Below are 19,454 nucleotides of genomic sequence, written 5' to 3'. Positions count from 1 at the left end.
GCTCGTGTTTGGTACCTCCAGTGACGTCACGAGATGGCAGCGACAGTTGGTTATTGCTGTTGTGTACTTGGGGTTTTGTTATCGCTGGTGGTATATTAGCATCACATATTGTAATGTAGTGTTTAATGCTAAATTGTGAGTTAAGAATCATGCTTGAAGCTAATAACCCCCAATGTAAAATGTACCCTCTGATGACACCTTATCGCGTTTATTTACCGTAGCCAGCTCGATAATAATCAATAATAATGAAATATATTCAACACAGTTTTACTAGCAAAACATACAGAACCATAACAGCTAAAAAGTGATGATCATTTTTAAATTTGAATTCTGACTCTGAAATTTGGAAGCGGAATATACCATCATTTGACACCAGCTATTTTTAAATTATTCAATATGCAATTAAAGCCAAATTTAGTTCATTATCTGCATCCGATAATTTAATAGAAATAGTAATAAGATCTAACCAGATAAACCGATTAAAATAAACACTGCCATAATCTTGTAAATTGTTAAGTGACGCAGTTTCGTGTGTGAATAGTTCTGACACGCACTCCTCTGTATGAATGATTCCGCTGGCTGTGATGAGATTAATGAACTGTGTATAAATTGTGTAATGCTAAGAGGTTGTGGATTAGCCTGGATTATAATTTCCTGGGAGAAGCGTGGGTAATTGACGGTCGCTTGCCTTGATGAGACTATTTTAAACCCGCAAATACCTCTAATGCCGCGTAATCCCGCCTCCCTTTCCCGTCGCTTTCTGAGAAGCCCCAGAACAGCCAAGTGACTCCGCGCGTGAAATGTCTGAAAACGACTCAGAGATCATCTGACGAAGTTGCATATTTATTCACAGCAGTGAGGTTTCAGTCTGTGACCTTTGACCCGCAGTTATGTGTGTAGGTGGGAAAACATTCTGCTGGTGCATATTTCCATCCTCTCGCCGAGTGTGAGGCACTGACTCCCTCTTCTCACTCGGGAACACGCACCAGAGCGAGGTCCTGCGTGTGTTTTGTGAGGGCGTGTGGGAGCTGGCGTGTAGGACTGCATGTTTGATGTCGTCATGAGCAATGGCATGTGTGTTTTGGGGCATGTTTAAGTGCGGGTGAGTCATCATAAAGAGTGTGTTCCTGTGTCGGTGAGTGTGTGTGTGCTTATCAACGTTTCTCTTCATGTGAACCATGTGTGCTCAGAGTTGGGTATAGCATGTGTTCAGCCTGTTGGTTCTGTTATGTAGTATATATATATATATATATATATATATATATATATATATATATATACACACACAATAGGATACAATAGGAATCAGTTGGGTTTAGAGTCCTGGTTAACCATGTGTTTTGGGTGGTTAGGTTTAGGGCAGAGGCTGGGGAAAGGGTTATGTCAATGAGCAGACCCCACAAAGATGGTGCAACAAACCTCTGTGTGTGTGTGTGTGTGCGTGTCTAGTTGTACTTATGAGGACCAATTGTTGGAAACACTCTGGCTACTTGTGAAGACATTTTGCTTTGTGAGGACATTCATAATAAATGGGTCATTATAATTGGGTTCAAGTTAGCTAGCTAGCAAATGGCTTGCCATTTGTGTTGGATACATGGTCCCCACAAAAAATAGGAATGCACATGTGTGTTTTAATTTGTAAGGAAAAGATTAATTTTAACTTTTTCATTCCCAAAACAACAGTCACACAAAGACTAGCGAAATTTGAGTTTCCTTAAATGACATTTATTAATGTTCTATCTTGGTTTGCAGTAAACATGAGCAAAAATATACAGTCAGAGCAAAAAAATAAATAAATAAATAAAGACGCAGAGTCGAGTTTTGTCGGTTTGGGCAGCGAAATTAAATATTGCTCCTTCAAGGCAGAAGAACGATCAAGAGGTAATAAAGGGCTTGTTGCTTTCTTGATTCTTAAACTCTTAAATTTGGGTTTCTTTGTAACCACTATCATGACTCTCAAAAATATCAATGAAGTTTGTCTAAATGAATCCCGGCATCTCCAGTGATACGACCTAAGCTACTACATTCTCAGCTCTTTACAACAAAAATAGCGATAAAAATACTCTTTAAATCGACAAAACAATGTCATTTTTCATCAGAATAATGCAGACAATGTGCATTCGATCTGCCTCGCCTCTCCAAGGATTGTTTACATCACGCAGCCACACGAGGAAATAAAGATATTGCTTTCTGTGGACCTCACCAGAGGAACGAAGAAAAGAGGAAATAACATTCTAACACTGGGGAACATCTCGCTTCTGTCCACCAGGAGGCACTGTTATGTCAAAGTGGAACAACTTGTGCGTATTAGGTTATTACATAAGAGTACTTTTTTTAACAGCATCTGCACTCTGGTTCCACACACAAATGAAGATCTTTGGTTGAATAAAATAATCCTGGATGATGTTCCTGCCCGGGTCAGGTGGAGAAGCCAACCAAAGTAAAATGACAAGCGAGCACAAGGTGGAACATGAAGCTCTAAATTCAAGACACGAGGAGGAGCGACAGAGTGAGGTAAAGAAGTTCAGCGTGGATTAGCCCCACAGATTAAGAGATTAGAGTGAAATTAAGTAAGTGTCAGGGGGAATGTCACAGGAGAAATCTCAAACATGAGAAGACTGATGGCTTGAAAGTGAAGCGATGGGAGTCAGGTTGGGGGAGAGGAGGCAAATTTTCCACACAAAACTAAGATTCATCGATAATAAATAACCACCTAAAGCAGAGTAGTAGAGAAATAAAGAAGGAGTAGATCAGTTGTATATTGGGAGAAAAAGATTGAATAATATCAACTTAAAATGAGATGATTTTGTTTAAAAATAAAAAATAAATTCATTCAGTCATTCATCAACATGTTGCATGAGTGTGTATTTGGGCTTAAACACGACCAGACTAACATGACTCAACGGATGCTTCCATATTTGCTGAGTCACCATCTGTGATACGGTTACTGTAGTAACACATTCACACAAATCCAACCCTCTGTTTTTGTCACGGTGGCAATCTCAGCTGTGGCTCCACGCGAGGAGGGAAGCACCAAATGTCACGTCCGAGAACAGAAACTCGTGAGGATGAAGGGGAACAGAAACGTCTTTCACAAATCCGCTCACACATAAGAAAAAGAGAAGCACATGAGTGCACACTGAAGCAAAAATCATCTGCTTCCTGACAGAAATAGAGACGTTTCAATAGGAAAAAAAACTATATAGCTATGAGGGTATACTGCTGGACTCAACTGATTCTTCCTCCATCTTTTTTTTTTTGAGTCCACAAAAAGTTATAAATATGTATTATTATTCGTATAAATGCATTTGAGGAAAAGTATCACTTTCACTTTGATATTTTATTATATTTAAAAAGCATGTTCTCCATCAAAATCGCTGTTTTTCTTTTTTGAGGGAGCCTCAGTCAGTTTTTTGGGATATAAATGGAGACATTGTTTTCCTAATTTTATATCAATAAGTTGTGCCAATGTGATTCTCCTCATCGGTGTCTATTCTGTCAGTTCCATAAAACACATGACTGAAGGGTTTAAATAAAACAACAATGTCAGTTGATGTGTATTGCACACTGCATGCAACTTCCCGACCTACTTTTGATGATTAATGAAGTGAAAACACACACACACACACACACACACACGCACACACACACACACACACACAGACAAGATGCAAGTATCATTCATAAATCCAACTCTATAGTTACTCTGCAAATTTACCATAAACAAGTTGATCTTGATCCGGCTTGGGCCTTTTAGGACCAAGTTGAATACCTACAAGGATGCTAGTCTCCCAGGACCAAGGCACTTGTTAACCCAAGCGCCTTGCTAATTTAAACCACTTGTTGAAGTGTAGCATTTCACCAAAAGTGCTGTGTCAACTTCAAATATAGCGTAGGTATACTTGTTTTTCCTTTTAAAATCTCACTATAAATATGAAAACATTAGAAAATTGGCTTCTGACTGCGCTTCACCCTTTCCATAGTAGGGTTGAAGTTTTCCGATTTTGCCCTCAATTTGTCTTCTTTTGTTTAAAAAAAAAACATTTTTTTGAATGATACATGATCTCTCTCTCACACACACTTTAATATCACCTTCATTTTCTTCATTGCTTTGACATTACAACAATTTTTCAGTACACACTAGCGGTTCCTCCTGGTGGTCAGTGGTGAAGGTTAGTCGGACTCCAGCGCCCCCTGCCCTCATAGCACGTTAAAGACAATATACACATGCAAAATGGCTTCACCTCTGCATCCATCCATCGCGATATAAGTTGGATTATTCGTTCGAGTGCAAGAAACTGGGCGTTACGCTTGTTTAGGTTACGTTGTAAATAGTACCGTTAGTATACACGCCGTGTGCGTACAGAGGCGGCAGAGGGGGGAGGGGCACAGCAATTAAATATGTTGCGGATCCTTGCAAACTTTGAACACACGTTTACATCCGTCTTATGTCCCCTAGTCGGTCATGCAGTATAAATAGATATCACCTCAAACTAATATACAGAAAATAATTTGTCCCAAAGCTCACAGACAAAATCAATCACAGGATTAGCACCCACAACCTCAGCACCACCTCCTCTTAGCATACCATTTCCCCCAGGAAGGGGGTTGTAAACGTGTTGGGGTGGGAATTCTGCCATCGGTTTCTGTCGCAGAGAAGTCGCCCGCCGGAGGAGGAGCTAGTTCACCGAGTTGATCCGCAGCTTGAAAGACACTCGCCCGGCAAACTTGTCTCTTTCGCTGCCGGTGGGGATGTTGTTGGCGTTGATCTTGCACTCGATGTTGACGTCTTCGTTCTGAGTGATGTTGAGGAACTTGACGGCCACCAAAGGCTGCGAGTAGTTCACCTGCAGAGCAGAGGGTTTCAGTTAGGACCGGAGATGAGAGGCTGTGGTGAGGTCGTGGTTAGTGGCGCACATAATCAGTCTCTCATGGGCTCAATAGAACAACCATAACAACCATAAGTATAAAGACGCCAAAAGCCCAGACCACACTGTTAATATAAATAACAGTCTTCATGCTCAACTGTCCTTGAAAAATGGATTCCAATGGATTCCAGCTGCCAATATTCTCAGCTAATGCAGTTAATCTTTTTTTTCCAGGAGGGTTTTGCTGCTTAAAGAAGTCCTACCTGAGCTTTCTTGCCGTAGTATGGATAGTACATGAGGTTGAAGGTTCCGTTTGGAGGAAAGTAAAGCATCTCTCCAATCTTGTCGGTGTCTTCCCTCTGTGGGTGAAACAAACGTGAGTCAGGGGGTGAAGAACCAACGATACGACAACTATATGAGGTGAGTAACTGACAACACGATGGATGCTGAAAAAGGGAGGAGGTTTCTGCAGGGAGGGAGGACTATACTTCCTGTGGGAGCTCAGATTCCTTCTTTAAAGTGACTACTTCCAAACGTACAATCATATTCTGAACTCAGAGATGACCGCTACAAACTCTCCAAATGAAGGCATACAGGACTTTCTGAGACTAATAGCAATGCAATAAACTCAAAATCCGCCATCTTTGTTAAGTTGCAGGAGCAGGATACCCCACGTTTGAGTGTATCCAACATGCTGAGTGATAGAATTTACGTTTCTCCTGTATCCAGTTAAATTTAAACACATGATTAAGGTGAAACCTCAATAAACGGGAACGACAAACAGAGCTGGTTTCTACTCCTCGGAATCTAGACTCTGCCTCTTACCCATTCGTTTTTGCCAACTTTGTACCTCTGAATGGGGATGTGGACGGAGAAGACAGGGTCAAACATGCGGCGCAGAGTGAGCGACGATGAGAACATGCAGAGTGAAACCGCCATGTACTGACCTTTGCCCCACAGGTGACATACGGCGCCTGCCCCTCCAGTCCTGGCAGCATCCCGATCACCTGCTCAGACAAGAAACTTTTCTTATGAATCGCAGCAGTGACAACGGTCTTTCACTACTTTATTTTCTTCACTAGTCACTCCTCATGCTCTTCTTCACTACATCCATGAACCTCATTGGTCGCCATTGCGTCTCTGCTCGCCACGTGTTTCAGGCTAAATTATTTAGTGGAGAGATGTTTTGATTTTGTAAGGCGTTTTTTAGTGCCGTACTCTCTCTCTCTCTCTCACTGATTCCTTGTCTCCTAGCAACAGCATCCCATCTCTGGTTCGCTCCCGTACCCGATTCAGCTTGATGATGATGCAGGGCCGTCCGTCGTGGTAACCATAGTAACGGTCGCCGATGCCAGAGCAAGCATCCAGCACGGTGCGGTTGAACTGGCACGAGCGTTTGGGGTTGTTCTTCACGTCGCCGCTATCCTCCTGCACAAAGTGCCGGTCCGGCACACACTGGTCGTTGTTCTGCACCTGCACGGTCTCGTTGTAGGCTGTGATGGATGGGGGGGTTGGGTATGGGAGGGAGGCAAAGGGGCGGGGGAGGGGGAGTTATTATGCTTGCAGAAGCTTCTCCGCTACATATGTATGGACTTGGAATCACAAATGACTAGTGAAACAGGTGAAAACAGTAAGTAAAATACCATAAGATTTAAAAAAAAAAAGTGAAAAATAATGATGATTTATGATTTATCTAAAATTATGAATGGATATATATATATATATATATATATATATATATATATATATATATATATATATATATATATATATATATATATATATATTTTTTTTTTTTTTTTTTTATTAAGTGTCCTCTGAAAGTCGAGTGTCCTCTGAAACAAGATCCATACTCACGCTCCAGGAACTTGTCCAGCGCCTGAGCGTACATGTCCCAGCTCTCGGTTTTGTGAATGTTGTAAACAATCTCCAGGGCTTCATCTGCTTTAGGTCTGATCACCATCCCTGAGATGAAAGGAAGAGATGCGAGTCACCATCAGGCCTGCGGGGCACAGCTGGTGTCTCCGGTTACCTGGCGTGGTGAGGCGGTCCTGCCAGGTGGGCTTGTGTTCCTCCAGGGTCTGCAGCATCACGTACATGGTGAGGGCAAACAGTCCGGCCAGGAAGATGTAGAAGACTAGATAGAAGAGGAGGATCAGACCTGTGGAGGAGAGAAGTTGGGTGAGGTCGGTTTGAAAAGCAGCAGCTCAAAAAAAGAGTGAGATGTGGTTGTGTTCTATTACAGTGAAGACAGATACTGTTTTATGATTTGCTTCATGGTGCTGTTACGTTTTAGTGTTAGCAAAGTGTAATGTCTTGTAATTTGCTGGCCGGTATAATTTTGTTTGAGTTGTGATGTGTTGAATTTCAGTTCAATCTTAGTTGTTAGATTCCATTGTGAGGACTTGAGTTATGATCATTTCTGTCACGTCCCGAGGTGTTGAATTGTGCTTTGTTTGCGACATAGCGCACTGACTAGTTAGCTTAGCGGTTGGAGTGATGGTGCGGTGACCTTCAGTGTTGTCAGCATCTATTGTTACAGTGTGCTTCATTGTGTAGCGTGTGAAGAGGGAGCTCATCGCTCAGCGCAGGAGTGAAACCAGGCGGCTGAATTCATTAAGACACGCTGATGGGCGAAGTTATGGGAGGTGAACAAGGACCCCCTGGAGATCAGGTCACAGGTTATGTGTCTTAAACTGAGGAACATCTAGTGATTGATTTTCTTCTTAAATTGCTAAAGTCTCTGAGATCTTAGATTAGATTAGATTGCCTTAAATCCATTTTCAGAATCCGTGCCAGATTGGCATTCAGATTCGGATTTTGAAAGACACTTTTGTCAGTGGGAGTTGGTGTTGCGATTCAAACTGAGGAGTAAAATAATTGTAATAACAGTTAAACTATGGTAATAAGACAAAACTATATGAACACATCGAGGTAAAAATGTGATTCTTGACTGTAAATAAAAGGCAGTAAGTGAAGCTAAAATAGAAGCAACTTGATCATGAAGTACTGGAGTCGCGCTCCTCACCAGGAACGGCACCACAGCATCTGAACTCAAGCAACACACAGATCCCTAGAAGCACATAAATAGCCTTCACCTCCCCCAAATGAACCTTCAACACCTGAGGCCTCGCAGAGGAGCAGCTGCGCTTGCTGACCCGCTGCCGCCCGTGTCAGCATCTGTCTGCACACACACACGATTGGAATCAATAAGAAAATGTCACGCGCAGCTGCTGCACATCTTCTTTCTCCTGATGACTCAGAGTCTTTCCCTGGAACTGTGTGCCGAAGGAGTCGGACCGGACTCCTTAGTGTCCACCTTTACAGAACACTTTGAAATCTGCACACAGTGACAGATTTTTAATCTCTAGTTTAATCTAAATTTCTCTGATTTTCTTTAGCAGTGTGAGAGTTTATCATATTTCTACCATTAAATCATGAATGTGGACGCGATAAACATTGGTATCTAGAACTAGTGTCAGCGTTGTTTTTTGTTATTACGCCCATTTTTCCATACAAAAATGGAAAAACAACAACCAAAAACATGATGATATAACAGTCATAAAACTTGAAAAAGCCATTTAGAACCACAAATCTCAGTCTACAAACAAACTTTTTGGTCTCTCTGTGAAAGTTTTCTGTTATAATATAAGCTAATTCCACCTTGGTTTATAGCACATATTCAACCAACAAACAGTCTAGATTAGAACAGTCTCAAATTAACGTCATCGCTTTCTCCACCATCATATTTTTGTCTAAAAATATTCACGAAGAAACCAAATTTACAATGATTTGAACACCAGGTTTGGTCAGCTGCGAGGCCAGGTCGACGTGGGCGTGTGGGGGGGTGGGGTCACGGCTGGTCGGCTGCCCCCCCCCAGCTGGGTTTTAGGTTCACAGCCTGCATGGGTGCTGGTCAGCCGAGCCTCTCTCTTTCAGTTTCACAGACGGCAGTTGAAAGAAAGCGAAGAACAAAGGCGCCGCTGAGGCACGACAGCAGGAGGTGTCTGCTTTCTTGCAGCTATTAAGGAGGTCGTCCACTCCCATCGACCTCTCTCAACTGTATGAGGTGGTTTACTGCTCACAGATTTGGGGTTCTTCCTGTGCGTTTAGTGTGGTGGCTCTATTCTGAGTGTCTCTCAGATGAAGGAGCTCCACCTCTGTCCCACTACAGAGGCAAGAAATCCTCATATTTTAGCATCTGTAAGAACTAGAATGGCTCATATGCGACTTCAAAATATAACATGTGGCTTCTCGAATAGTTAGTTGTGCTCATGGTTCTTGTAGTTGGTTGAGCCGTCCAATCTGATCTGCCAAAAATGGAACAAAATTACAGTCGGGTGACTTTACCTTTTGGTGAGTCAGGCTAAGAAGCTAGTGACAAATCAATAGTCTGTCAGAGAGGACGCTAGGAAGCACAGGTTTGAGGAGCTTGTGGCACGCAGGTGGGTGTCATTGACTGATACCTGTCATTTGGATGCCCTGCAACGTTTATGGGGTCTAGATGGGAAGAACGGCCTCAGATTGAAAGTAGGATGGTGAAGGTAGCCCGAACATACCGGCATGTGTCGGCCAATCGTCAAGGGAAAGGGACACCCTGGAAAGTCCAACAACTAGCTTTGCTGTGGGAGTATCAGTCTATCAATATGACGGTGAGAATATTTGCCTCCAATCTGGGGTAGTACTGAGCTGGAGCCCAGCTGGGGACCTGTTTTCTGGTGGGTCAGACCCAGGCTCCTCCAACAATTCATCCCTCCATCACTCACTGTTGAATCGGACCAAGAACCAGAAGCCCCTCTCCGCCGCTCACTCAGCACGAGCGGAGTGATGCTTTCAAGCATGTTATCTAAGATGATGTTCCCCATCAAAGCCCTGCCATGGCGCCCAAAAACAGACCAGGAAGTGTCTCGTTTGATCCTCAAAGAAGCGTTTGATGCTCAGAACTTGCATTAGCCCTTGTAATTATAACATCAAACGACCGAAGGGCCTTCATGGAGAGAGTTTGTTTATGAAAGCGGCTCAACAAAAGACGCCAAGTTTAGCGCAACGTAGCGCACGACAGAAATAGCCCAATTAGCAAGCTTTAAAAGGACGGAGCTTATAAGGGCCAGCAGACCTCAGAGCACCGAGGACACACTGATCTGGATTAACCCACACACTGCGGGAGGATTTCGATAACGGAAGTTGCGGTCAGTGATTCTCATGCCGCCGCGGTCATCCATTCATGAAGCCCGCCGTCCAAACCAATGGTGAGATTCACCGGAAATCACTGCAAATAAAAGAGGAATGAAGAGAAACGCCGGGCCCCCCTTCCACCAATGAAGTTGTTAGATTAGGATTAAACCCCCTCGCTGGTTTACTCGCTCTGGGAGGGGGGCCAGAGTTGGAGGTGATAGAAATAGCATTTGGTCGTCGGCTTTAGCCAGATTAAAATGCTCCAATGTCATTAGAAGAGAGCCATATGGGCTGATGGTTTCACGGTTCTGACAGGAAACCGGTCAGAACTCAGTCACATGCAAAAGCTTTTGGAAGTGACATCATGAAACCTTTCTTTGAAATTCACTTCCCGCAGCGCGGACGTGCAACAAGAGTGGAACCTGTTTCAGCAGCCTTCTCATGTCAAATGCCTCCACCCTTATGCTGAGCGCATTGCGCAAGGGCAGTAAATTAATAAATAAAGAGCAAAATTGGCAGCGAGATGTTGAGAAAGAGCAGGGGGAGAGTTGGGTTTCAGCACCGGCAGCGAGCGGACAGCGACACCTCCGCGTCAGGAGAAGAGCCCCCCTGGCTCTCTCTGGCTGTTGGAAGGAACACAACTGCTCCATCTCCCCACACTCACCCCAGCTGCTCGCCGTCCTGCCCAGGAACTCCCTCGTCCTCGGGTTCCATATATACTCCTTCCATTCGCTCTTTTCGCCGTCCTTTGCCATCTTCTCATAAAAGTTGAGCCTCAAAAAAAGTCTTTAAGAAGTGATCAGCGTGGGAGAGAGGGGAGGGCCGATGAAGAGGCTGAGCTGAGGCAGCTGATCATCCGAGGGAGAGCTGGAGAAGGGCTGTCAGGCGGAGAGTAGCTGCTGCTCCGTGGAAACTGTCCTCCCCCCAGTTCTTGTCTGCATGCCGCAGAGTTTTGATGAGTGGTGCAGAAATCTAGTGATACTGCGGTAAAGCACTCCCCCCTCCTTCCCTCTCCACCGGCACCCCCCGCCCTCAGCAAACACCCCCCACCTCCCTCCTTACCCTCCTCCACCTCCTTCAGCTCCGGCTTCCAGCCAATCAGCTTCCTCCACTCCTCTATCTGTGGAGAGAAACACAAACCAGCCTCCCATTGGCTCACACAAGTCAGGTGACCAGTTAGATTTATCATCTTACATGAATGACGCTTGTTAATGAGGGGGTGATGTGTAAATGGATGAAGGGGTGAACATGAAAGGGACGACTGATATGTATTGACGTAAATGGCGGGGTGAACGCGCGACATAAATCAGGTGTAGGAATGGGCTGCTCATGGGCAGATGGTCGTGTGAATGGAGGGCTGCACACCAGAATAGCAATGTAATGTTGATGATGATGTAGAGGTGAAAGGTTCAGAGTCTGAGGTCACCTGCATGAGTGCTGTGGTGCAGGCGTGACTGGATGAAAGGGACATAAGCAGAGTGAACATGCAAAGGAAATGAAACGTAAAGGTAATCTGTGGATGCAGGAGCCATACAGGAATGACTGATGCCACGCTCATAACAGGATGAATAGCGGATGGAATTACAAAGAATGGAGGCGATAAATGAATAAGTGAACAGACAGAGGGCTGATTCAGGAAGTGAATCACTTGGTAGATGAGCAAATAATGACTGGATGAATGGATGGACAAGTATAGCTTGGGTGAATAGAAGTGTTAGATAATGGATGAATGCATGAAGACTACAGAGAGAGAAATGGGTGAGTGGATTAAAATACCAAATTCTTTAGGGGTGACTTTCTGAATATGACATCCTCTTACATTCACAAATGATTATGATGACTGGATGAATGTGGAATGAGGACAGGTAATTCATGTGAAGTTATTTGTGGCACAATACCTGATTTAGAGATGGATAGGTGAATGGATGAGTAAATCGACAGAAGGCTAGCTACTGAGTGAGAAATGAATAAACAAATATTCCAGCTCCAGGATTGGTAATTTAATAGATGAACATGTACTGTGGTTAAAAAAGGTGTATGTATGAAGTCATTTAATGGGAATCAGAAGAATGGAATGGAAGAAAAGCCAACAGCTCAGCAAAAGCAGGAAAATAAGAGCGCCCCCTTCCAGATAGAAGCGCAACTGCAGAGTGAAAGTGAGAACAAAGCGTTCCTTTTGAAAGACCAGCAGTGAGAAAAGTGTCAAAGTTCAATATATAAAATTTATTTGAATGACAATATCAATGCAAATATAGCACTACAGTGACTTCCAAGGTAACACCGTATCTTACCATATCAATATAGTATGGCACTCGTATAATGGCCACTGTTTTAGTCGACACACAAAACCAACTGCTCCTGTAAACTAGGCCGGGCGCGACTCCCGGGCTCCCGTGTCAGATCAGGAATCATATTTGGGTGAAGTCTTGGTATCAGAAATTAATTCGGGCACAATTTTCAGTGTAAGGAATCTCTGCATGCATTGCACTTGCCCACCCCCTTCCACCTGACCTCTGCAAACGGACTCCACGGTCACCAGAAGCGCACGCAGGCGGGAACTTAAGAAACCCAAAAGGCCAAGCAGTGACTCTCACACATTTAAAATAGGTCTTCTTTTCACTGGGTGTACATGACTGTACAATTTGGTGCGAACAAACCCTCTCCCCTCCCCGTACCCCCCCACCCCAAAAAAAAAACAATAAATAAATCAACAACCGAGAGACATTCAAGTGCCTGTAGCACAGACGGGCTCCACTTTTCAAGGTAACAAGCCTCGTTGAGTCGGAAAGAACGACACCAGTAGTTCAAAATAGCAGCAAAGTATTTCAAGACGACAAGCCGTGAGAATCTGTACACAAAGGATGTAGAAAAAAAGGCATAAATAAAAGAGCTTAAAGGGAGTCTTGCATAACGTTAGGTTGTCAATTCAGAGGGCTTTGTAATCGGGATGAAGTGATGAATGGACTGGCTGCAGCAGATCGAGTCTTCTCAAGAAAGAAAGGAGTTTGTACAGTTTATGCTACATGATATGAGTCGGTTACAAGTATGAAAATGGAAATGCTACATTGTCAGTACAGAACTATATACATGGGAGTTCACCTTGTTTGTGCAGATTGTTCCAGCATTCTGTTTGAGGTGAGCGACGCTCAGCGTCCGGTGGTCCGACACGAGCATCGTTTTTTTCTTTTTTTTAAAAAAGGGGAGGAAGGAGGGATGAGGAAGAAAGTGGAACCAAGGAACGTCTGGTTTCCTGTCAAATCTGTGCCTCGACTTTGCTGTGATCTGTTCACCAATCATAGACGGAGAGAGTAGAGCTTGTAATACAGGCTTGTTTAGTTTGGCTCATGTTTCTCCTCAGGTGAACCCATGACCTACACCTTTCTGAATCTGCTCGATAGCAGCTGGACACCATGGTTCTGTCTTACGTGCTCCGCCCTCTAGTGGCAGGGGACGGGGGCATTTGTAGGTGCTAGTAAAGATCACGTCTCGAAGAGGATACACCGAATGTGAAGTCTGTTAGAGGGCTTCACACGTATTCATAGAACTGGAGTTACATCCAGGTAACTCCAGAAGGTTACTAACGAAATAACAAAGGGATGAGTCAGCGAAAGGTCTCACTCAGTCGCGTGCAAGAGTGAATTATGAAGACAAATGGTTTCCAGGAGTGGAGCCGGGCGCCCCAGATAACTGCTTTTGCTGAAACCCAGAAGCTAATGAAGGTCCCCAAGGAGACCATCTGGTACCCGAGGAGGTGGAACTGTAGCGCTAGCCTTGCTACAAGTCGCAATGACTTTAATCTTTAGACCTCACATTAGCTTCAGTACATAGTGGGACTTAACTCGGACTGTGATCCGACGAAGGTCGGGTCAACCGGCCTATAACTAGACCAGCTAGCATCATTAGCAATTAGCCCTGTAACTCGCAGCAAAGTCGAGGCGCCGAAGTGGAAACGACACCTTCAGCTTTGTCCCTCTCCAACATTTCCATGATTGTTTAGTCGATTGTTGTCGTCGTTGAAAGAATTCCACCCGGAGCCCCGCGGCGTCTGGTCCACACGACCACTAGCAGTGAAGCTGAATGTAAAACATGATCATCTCTACACATATACATCGTACAATACTGTATGTCTATCGCGACATGCAGAGAATGACACAGTAAATATGACTCCTTCAAGTCTTAGATATGTTTGTTAGGCTAGGTCACACACACTTTAGTTATGTCGCTCCAGTGTCGGGAGCATATTGCTATAAAAGTGGAGAAAGTAAAGAGATGTACATTACAAATATGCAAACACGCTAGGTAGTTTCTTTTTTTTTTTGTTAAATCTAACTCCTCTGTGGTGATTATTTGCATCCACAATGACAATCTATTGATACCAATACACCTCATAAGCATTCACGACTTCAAGAAACACTTGGACGAACTTCCCCAGAGTCTTTTCGTATTCACAAGAGATATATCGAGGACAAAATTTGGCAACACCGATTTTAGAAAACTCGTTAATATGGCGAGAGCGATTGGCAATTAGAACCCGACGTACAAACCAATGGAGTCTGGACAAAGCGTGTTGGCCAGGTGAGAGGCGGTCGCGGTCATTACATCACCGCAGCCGGTTTGATTCAATTTCCGCCCTCGACTGCTCTTGTTTGTTTGTTGAACCACCTGCTCGTCTGTGTGTTTGGTCTCATAATGAAGCGCTGGCTCGTCGTGTCAGATGGCCGTGTCCCACACCACAGCCTGCGGCCGCTGGCACGGCGGCGTGCCAGTCTTGCGGGGCTCAGGTGTCCGTCTCCAGCTGGGCAGGATGGGCATACTGTCCTGCTTGCACAGGCTTTTGTCCGGCCGCCGGTGGGCCTTGATCTCCTTGCAGAGGCAGCGTTTGCGCTCGATGACCTCCAGCAGCTTCCCGTCTCGCTGGCTCTGAGCGGCTGACGCGGCGCCGCCTGCGCCCACCGGCGGCTGCCCCTGCGCCAGCTGAGCCAGCTGCTGGAACTGCAGCTGTAGGTGGTGCTGCTGCTGCAGCTGCTGGAGCTGCTGCTTCAGCTGCAACTGCTGCTGGTGGAGCTGGAGCTGCTGCTGCTGCCGCGACACGCCGGCGCTGCTGGGACTGCACGGGGTCGCACCATGACCCTGCAGCTGGACACAAGCACAACACAAGCCGGATGAGCATTCAACACAAATCACCAAAAAACGCTGGCCTGGAAAGTAAAAAAAACAGTGTTTATCTGTCACCAAAACGATCATTTTGAAAAAATTTGTTGAATTTTGTTGGTCTTTGGTGGTGCAATTCTTGCTCTACTGTGTTGCACAAGTCAATTCAGGAAAAGTACTGCCACCTGCTGTCCCACTGACCTCATCACAATCACCCTTTTTTTCCCCAAACGATTAAATAATTGTGGGCAACAATATTATACATTATTTCCATTTTTACTCCCAATATAGGTGAAAATCTCGGCAATTACCCTCTATTCCTGAGGGCTTTATAAGGATTTAAAAAAAGTTTGAATAAAAACACACAATATGCTTTGATCGTCAAAGATGAAGCAGGAGAAATACCTTATATTGAACTGCTATTTACTTTTTAACGTCATTTATATACATTAACAAAGTAAATTACATATAATCGCCATCAATCAGACATGTTGATTATTAGTCAATATAAATATACTCCACTCCTCATATAAAAATATAAACTTATAAGCATGTTTATTAGTCACTGGCGCATTGTTATACATGTACACAACAATCTGCATTTGCAGTTGCCTAAGAGGTCCGACAGATGGCGGCATTTCTCCGCCGAACTGAGGGAGGGTCGCCCAGACAGCGTCTCTGCAGCAGCCAGACTGCGTCAGCACCACATTCTGGACCAAAATGTGTCGCTCCGCTCAGACTGCAGCTCTGAACAGCGTGTTCTCTTCTCTGCCACCTTTCTACCTCAAACCTGCGTCACACACTCTCACTCCTGAGCTTTCGAGGGAGGACATTGTTGTGTTCGTGGGCAAATCTCGCGGCTATAAATAGACCACTGTCTCCAGCTAGAGTCATAATGAGAGTAATGTTAAGGCTGGCAACAGTTCATGGAGTCTGTGACGCGCTGGACTCACCTGATTCAGGGCTTCTCGGGCAGGCAGACTGCTTTGTCTCACCACGTCACCTCCTCCACCCACCTGTCTGACTCCAGCCGCAGAGGAGGAACGGCCCAGCCGCCCCACTTCTGCAAGGAAACAAACCCTGGTGAGAACCGTCTGCACACAAGGGAGCGACGTGTTGAATCCAAACAGAACAGAAGACACAGCAAAAAACATATTCTGGGGCCCGCCAGATGCCAAAATGTGGAACAGTAAATAATTTTGACTTTGGATACAGAACAGTAGAACCTCCTTTTTAAAAAAAAATAAAAATAACAATAATTTAGACGAATAACTAATTGTATAAAAAAGGCAGCTATTTATATGATTCACTATTGAGTGGGAAAATGTAGCGTAGCTCAGTCATAACTAGCATGTGCACCTCTTTCAAAAGAATCACATTTCTCTATTTGTTGGCACAGATTTTTTTTTAAACACCAAACTCTCTTAGTTTGTCACCAGTATACTAAATTAGCTACACTTCATTGTCTTCAAGTGTTGTTAGCCACTTTAGCACGTCTTACATCAGGGGAACTGCTAGCCTACTGAGGACAGCAGTGAGAGTATGATACTGTTTGCAAATGTTTTGCGGATTACCTTTTATTCCTCCGACAAACACGCAATAGGTCATCGTGCTACACGCTAAAATAAGTCGGTATAACTCTCAGTTAGCATCCAAACACGGGTGCAGAAGTTGACTTCTATATTACACCTCTCTCGACGACAAGTCCTGACCACATTCTGAGCTCCAAGTTTTGACTCCTAAGATTCTATTTTGTTTCTCCTGCAAGTCGATTCACAGGGAATAAATCCACCTGGGAGAATATTGAGTCTCATACTGGCCAACTCTGGTGATTCGGTTGTGGTTAGTGAGTGAACCAAGGTGTGACGAATCCTACCTCCGTTGCGACAGGCAGGGAAAGTCTGGCATGGGAGGGGCATCCCTCTGGGCAGAGCTCTGAAACCCAAACTTCCATCGACACCGGCCAATGACTCTGTGTGGCCCAGTGTCCTGCTGGTGCCACTCATGTAGACCGGGATGCTTGAGGGTCCGCTTTGGAAGTCCTCCTTGTCCATCCTCAATAAGGCGTCTGCGCTGCCGTTCCATGAACGTCCCTCCTCTGTGGTCACCACACGAACGCAACATGGAACAAGTGAAGGAGAATTTCTTAAATAAATAAAATACAGTGACATTCCAGAAGATTTATCTAATTTAAAGTTATTTTTTTATTTAAAATATATGATCTATGGTCAGAAATAATCTGAACAAGCGTTTTTTCACGCGTCGTTATCGTTTTGTGCGACAATGCTGGTGAACAGAAAGCGTTTTTACAAAAGCTTGAACTCTTACTCTCTGTCTCTCTGCTCCCGTGGCTGAAGGACAGTTTCCTCTGCATGGGCCAGTAAGACCCCTCATCCGCCGCTAAGCTTCCATCCCACGGCAAGAAACCGGATTTGGAGTGAAGGGACGAAGACCCTCCGTTGTTCTTGGATGCCGACTCTCCGAGCCCGGTGAGGCTGGACGGCTGCTGCTGCAGAGACGGCGTCAGGGAGCTTCCTCGCAGACTCTCGTAGGCCGGCGGTCTCCGGAACCCACCCGAGGGGTACGTCCACAGCAGGGGACTGTCAGAGGAGGGGGGCTTGTAAGCTGGGAGGCCGTGAGGCGTGTGAGAGCGGAGATGAGGGCGAGAGTGAGGACGCTGGGAGGAGGACAGAGGTGTTGGGGTTGAGCTGGTGCCTTGAGACGATTGGCTGCGTGTAGTCGGGGGATTTTCCAATGAGTGTGGGCCTCCATCCCGATCCCTGTCCCTGTCTCTGTCTTTATCTCTCTCTCTATCCTTGTCTTTATCACGGCATCGGTCCCTATCTCGATCTCTATCTCTGTCCCTCTCTCTGTCTCTATCCCGGTCCCTGTCTCGGTCTCTCTCTTTGTCCCTGTCCCGATCCTTTTCCCTCTCGCCTTTATCATTCTTCAACAGGAAGCTGACCGACTTTCCCTCCTTGCCAGAACTGGATGTTTGGGTCTGGACAGTAGCCTGGTTGGATGTCTGGGAGCTCTTGGTGGGAGCTGGGGAGTCCCCTCTCTCTGGTTTCCGGTACTGATGGTAGTGAGAGGGTCGGTGGTGGGGGTGGTGGTGGTGGTGGGAGAAGGGGGAGGTGGACTTTGAGGAGGGAGGCAGTGGTGTGGAGTGACTCCTGGCTCTCAGTCCTGGGGCAGGACCCAGCTGAGAGTCCCTGCTGTGTTTCTCCTGCGGTGTGACACTCCCTCCGAAAGGTTCCTTGGACCCTGAGCCCAGATTATTGGACGATGTTGAGGAAGAGCTGCTGGCTTGTGTGGACGAACTCGAAGTTTGAGTTTTAGAAGAACCTGAACCCTTGTTTTGGACTCCAACGCCGCTAGAGGCTGCAGCAGGCTGAGGGAACGCCAGTAAAGGTGGGCGATGCTGAAGGAGATTGGGGAACGGGGCAGGGATCTTGGTGTTGGATTCTGGCTCAGATTTGTTCCCCTGTAGAAGGTAGGGCGTCGGGGCTCGTGGGGTATGGGGGCTGGTCGAGAGGACCTGGGGAACGGGAGTGGAGGAGGCTGATGAAGGCAAAGGTGACGAGTGAGAGATTGAAACTGTTGCTTTGGGTTTGGAGTAGGAGGGCGAGGAGGAGGATGGTCGAGGGAGGGAGGAGGAGCTGCTGGAGGACGGGGTGACATGGAAGTGTTTAGAGCTTTTCAGTCTCTCGTGTTTAGAGGGTAGGTGTCTGTGGGCCTCTCTGTTCTCGTGCAGCGGGTACTTCATCTCCTCGTAAATGGCCTCGCTCTGATCCGAATCAGAGTCCGGCGTGGTGGCCACAGGGGTGACCGGATGCGGGGTGGCGGTCTGGCTGTCTCTGGTGAACACCTGGCCCACCATCTCGATGTAGACCGGCTCATCGTCCCCGTCTCCTGGCTGGATCTGAGCATCAGCCGACTGGAAGGGCAGCGAGGCGGCTGAGTGAGGCACACGTGGGGGCAGGGGGTCGAAGGTGAGCTGCGTGCTGGGACTTCTCTTCGGCTTCAGGGGAGGAACTTTTTTTGAGCTCATGTCTCCGGACTCGGACTTCTTCATGGCTGCGGGATAAGACCAAGCAGGTCAGGAAAAATGGAAAAAAATATATGGACCGTCTCTAAACAACCACCTGTCTAAGTGCCAACTCAGCATTTTGGACATCCATGCCCGCCCGCCAACTATCCAAGTGAGCTCTTCTTATCCATTCTACAGTGCCACTGCTCTGAACCCACTGACTACCAACC

General features: G+C 45.7%; 2 protein-coding genes across 4 annotated transcripts in view; both read right to left on the bottom strand.

The window, feature by feature from the left end:
- Window positions 1-1,703: 1,703 nt before the first annotated feature.
- atp1b2b (ATPase Na+/K+ transporting subunit beta 2b) lies at window positions 1,704-11,028 on the bottom strand. 2 transcript variants are annotated; one of them, XM_053846599.1, is made up of 8 exons: window positions 10,708-11,028; window positions 6,901-7,029; window positions 6,726-6,833; window positions 6,156-6,361; window positions 5,816-5,875; window positions 5,694-5,720; window positions 5,132-5,227; window positions 1,704-4,847 (listed from the first exon to the last, which is right to left on the bottom strand). In XM_053846599.1, the coding sequence occupies exons 1-8, from the start codon at window positions 10,796-10,798 to the stop codon at window positions 4,680-4,682; spliced, it is 885 nt and encodes a 294-aa protein (XP_053702574.1). In that variant the 5' UTR covers window positions 10,799-11,028; the 3' UTR covers window positions 1,704-4,679. The 2 variants fall into 2 exon arrangements, with proteins under 2 accessions (XP_053702574.1, XP_053702575.1); XM_053846600.1 differs by lacking the exon at window positions 5,694-5,720.
- A 1,698-nt stretch (window positions 11,029-12,726) lies between these two features.
- LOC128748154 (neuronal tyrosine-phosphorylated phosphoinositide-3-kinase adapter 1) overlaps window positions 12,727-19,454 on the bottom strand; it is a 31,349-nt gene continuing 24,621 nt past the window's right edge. The window contains exons 4-7 of one of the 2 annotated variants that reach the window (XM_053846597.1): window positions 17,523-19,271; window positions 17,071-17,292; window positions 16,148-16,257; window positions 12,727-15,179 (exon numbers count right to left, since the gene is read on the bottom strand). In XM_053846597.1, the coding sequence (XP_053702572.1) occupies window positions 14,754-15,179; window positions 16,148-16,257; window positions 17,071-17,292; window positions 17,523-19,271 (2,507 nt within the window). In that variant the 3' untranslated portion in view covers window positions 12,727-14,753. Of the gene's footprint in view, window positions 15,180-15,827; window positions 16,079-16,147; window positions 16,258-17,070; window positions 17,293-17,522; window positions 19,272-19,454 lie in introns of those variants that run through there. The other variant, XM_053846598.1, reaches the window with a different exon arrangement.

The sequence above is a fragment of the Synchiropus splendidus genome, chromosome 17, assembly GCF_027744825.2.
Source record: "Synchiropus splendidus isolate RoL2022-P1 chromosome 17, RoL_Sspl_1.0, whole genome shotgun sequence".
Lineage (NCBI taxonomy): Eukaryota > Metazoa > Chordata > Actinopteri > Syngnathiformes > Callionymidae > Synchiropus > Synchiropus splendidus.
This window is presented reverse-complemented; position numbering and strand designations above follow the sequence as displayed.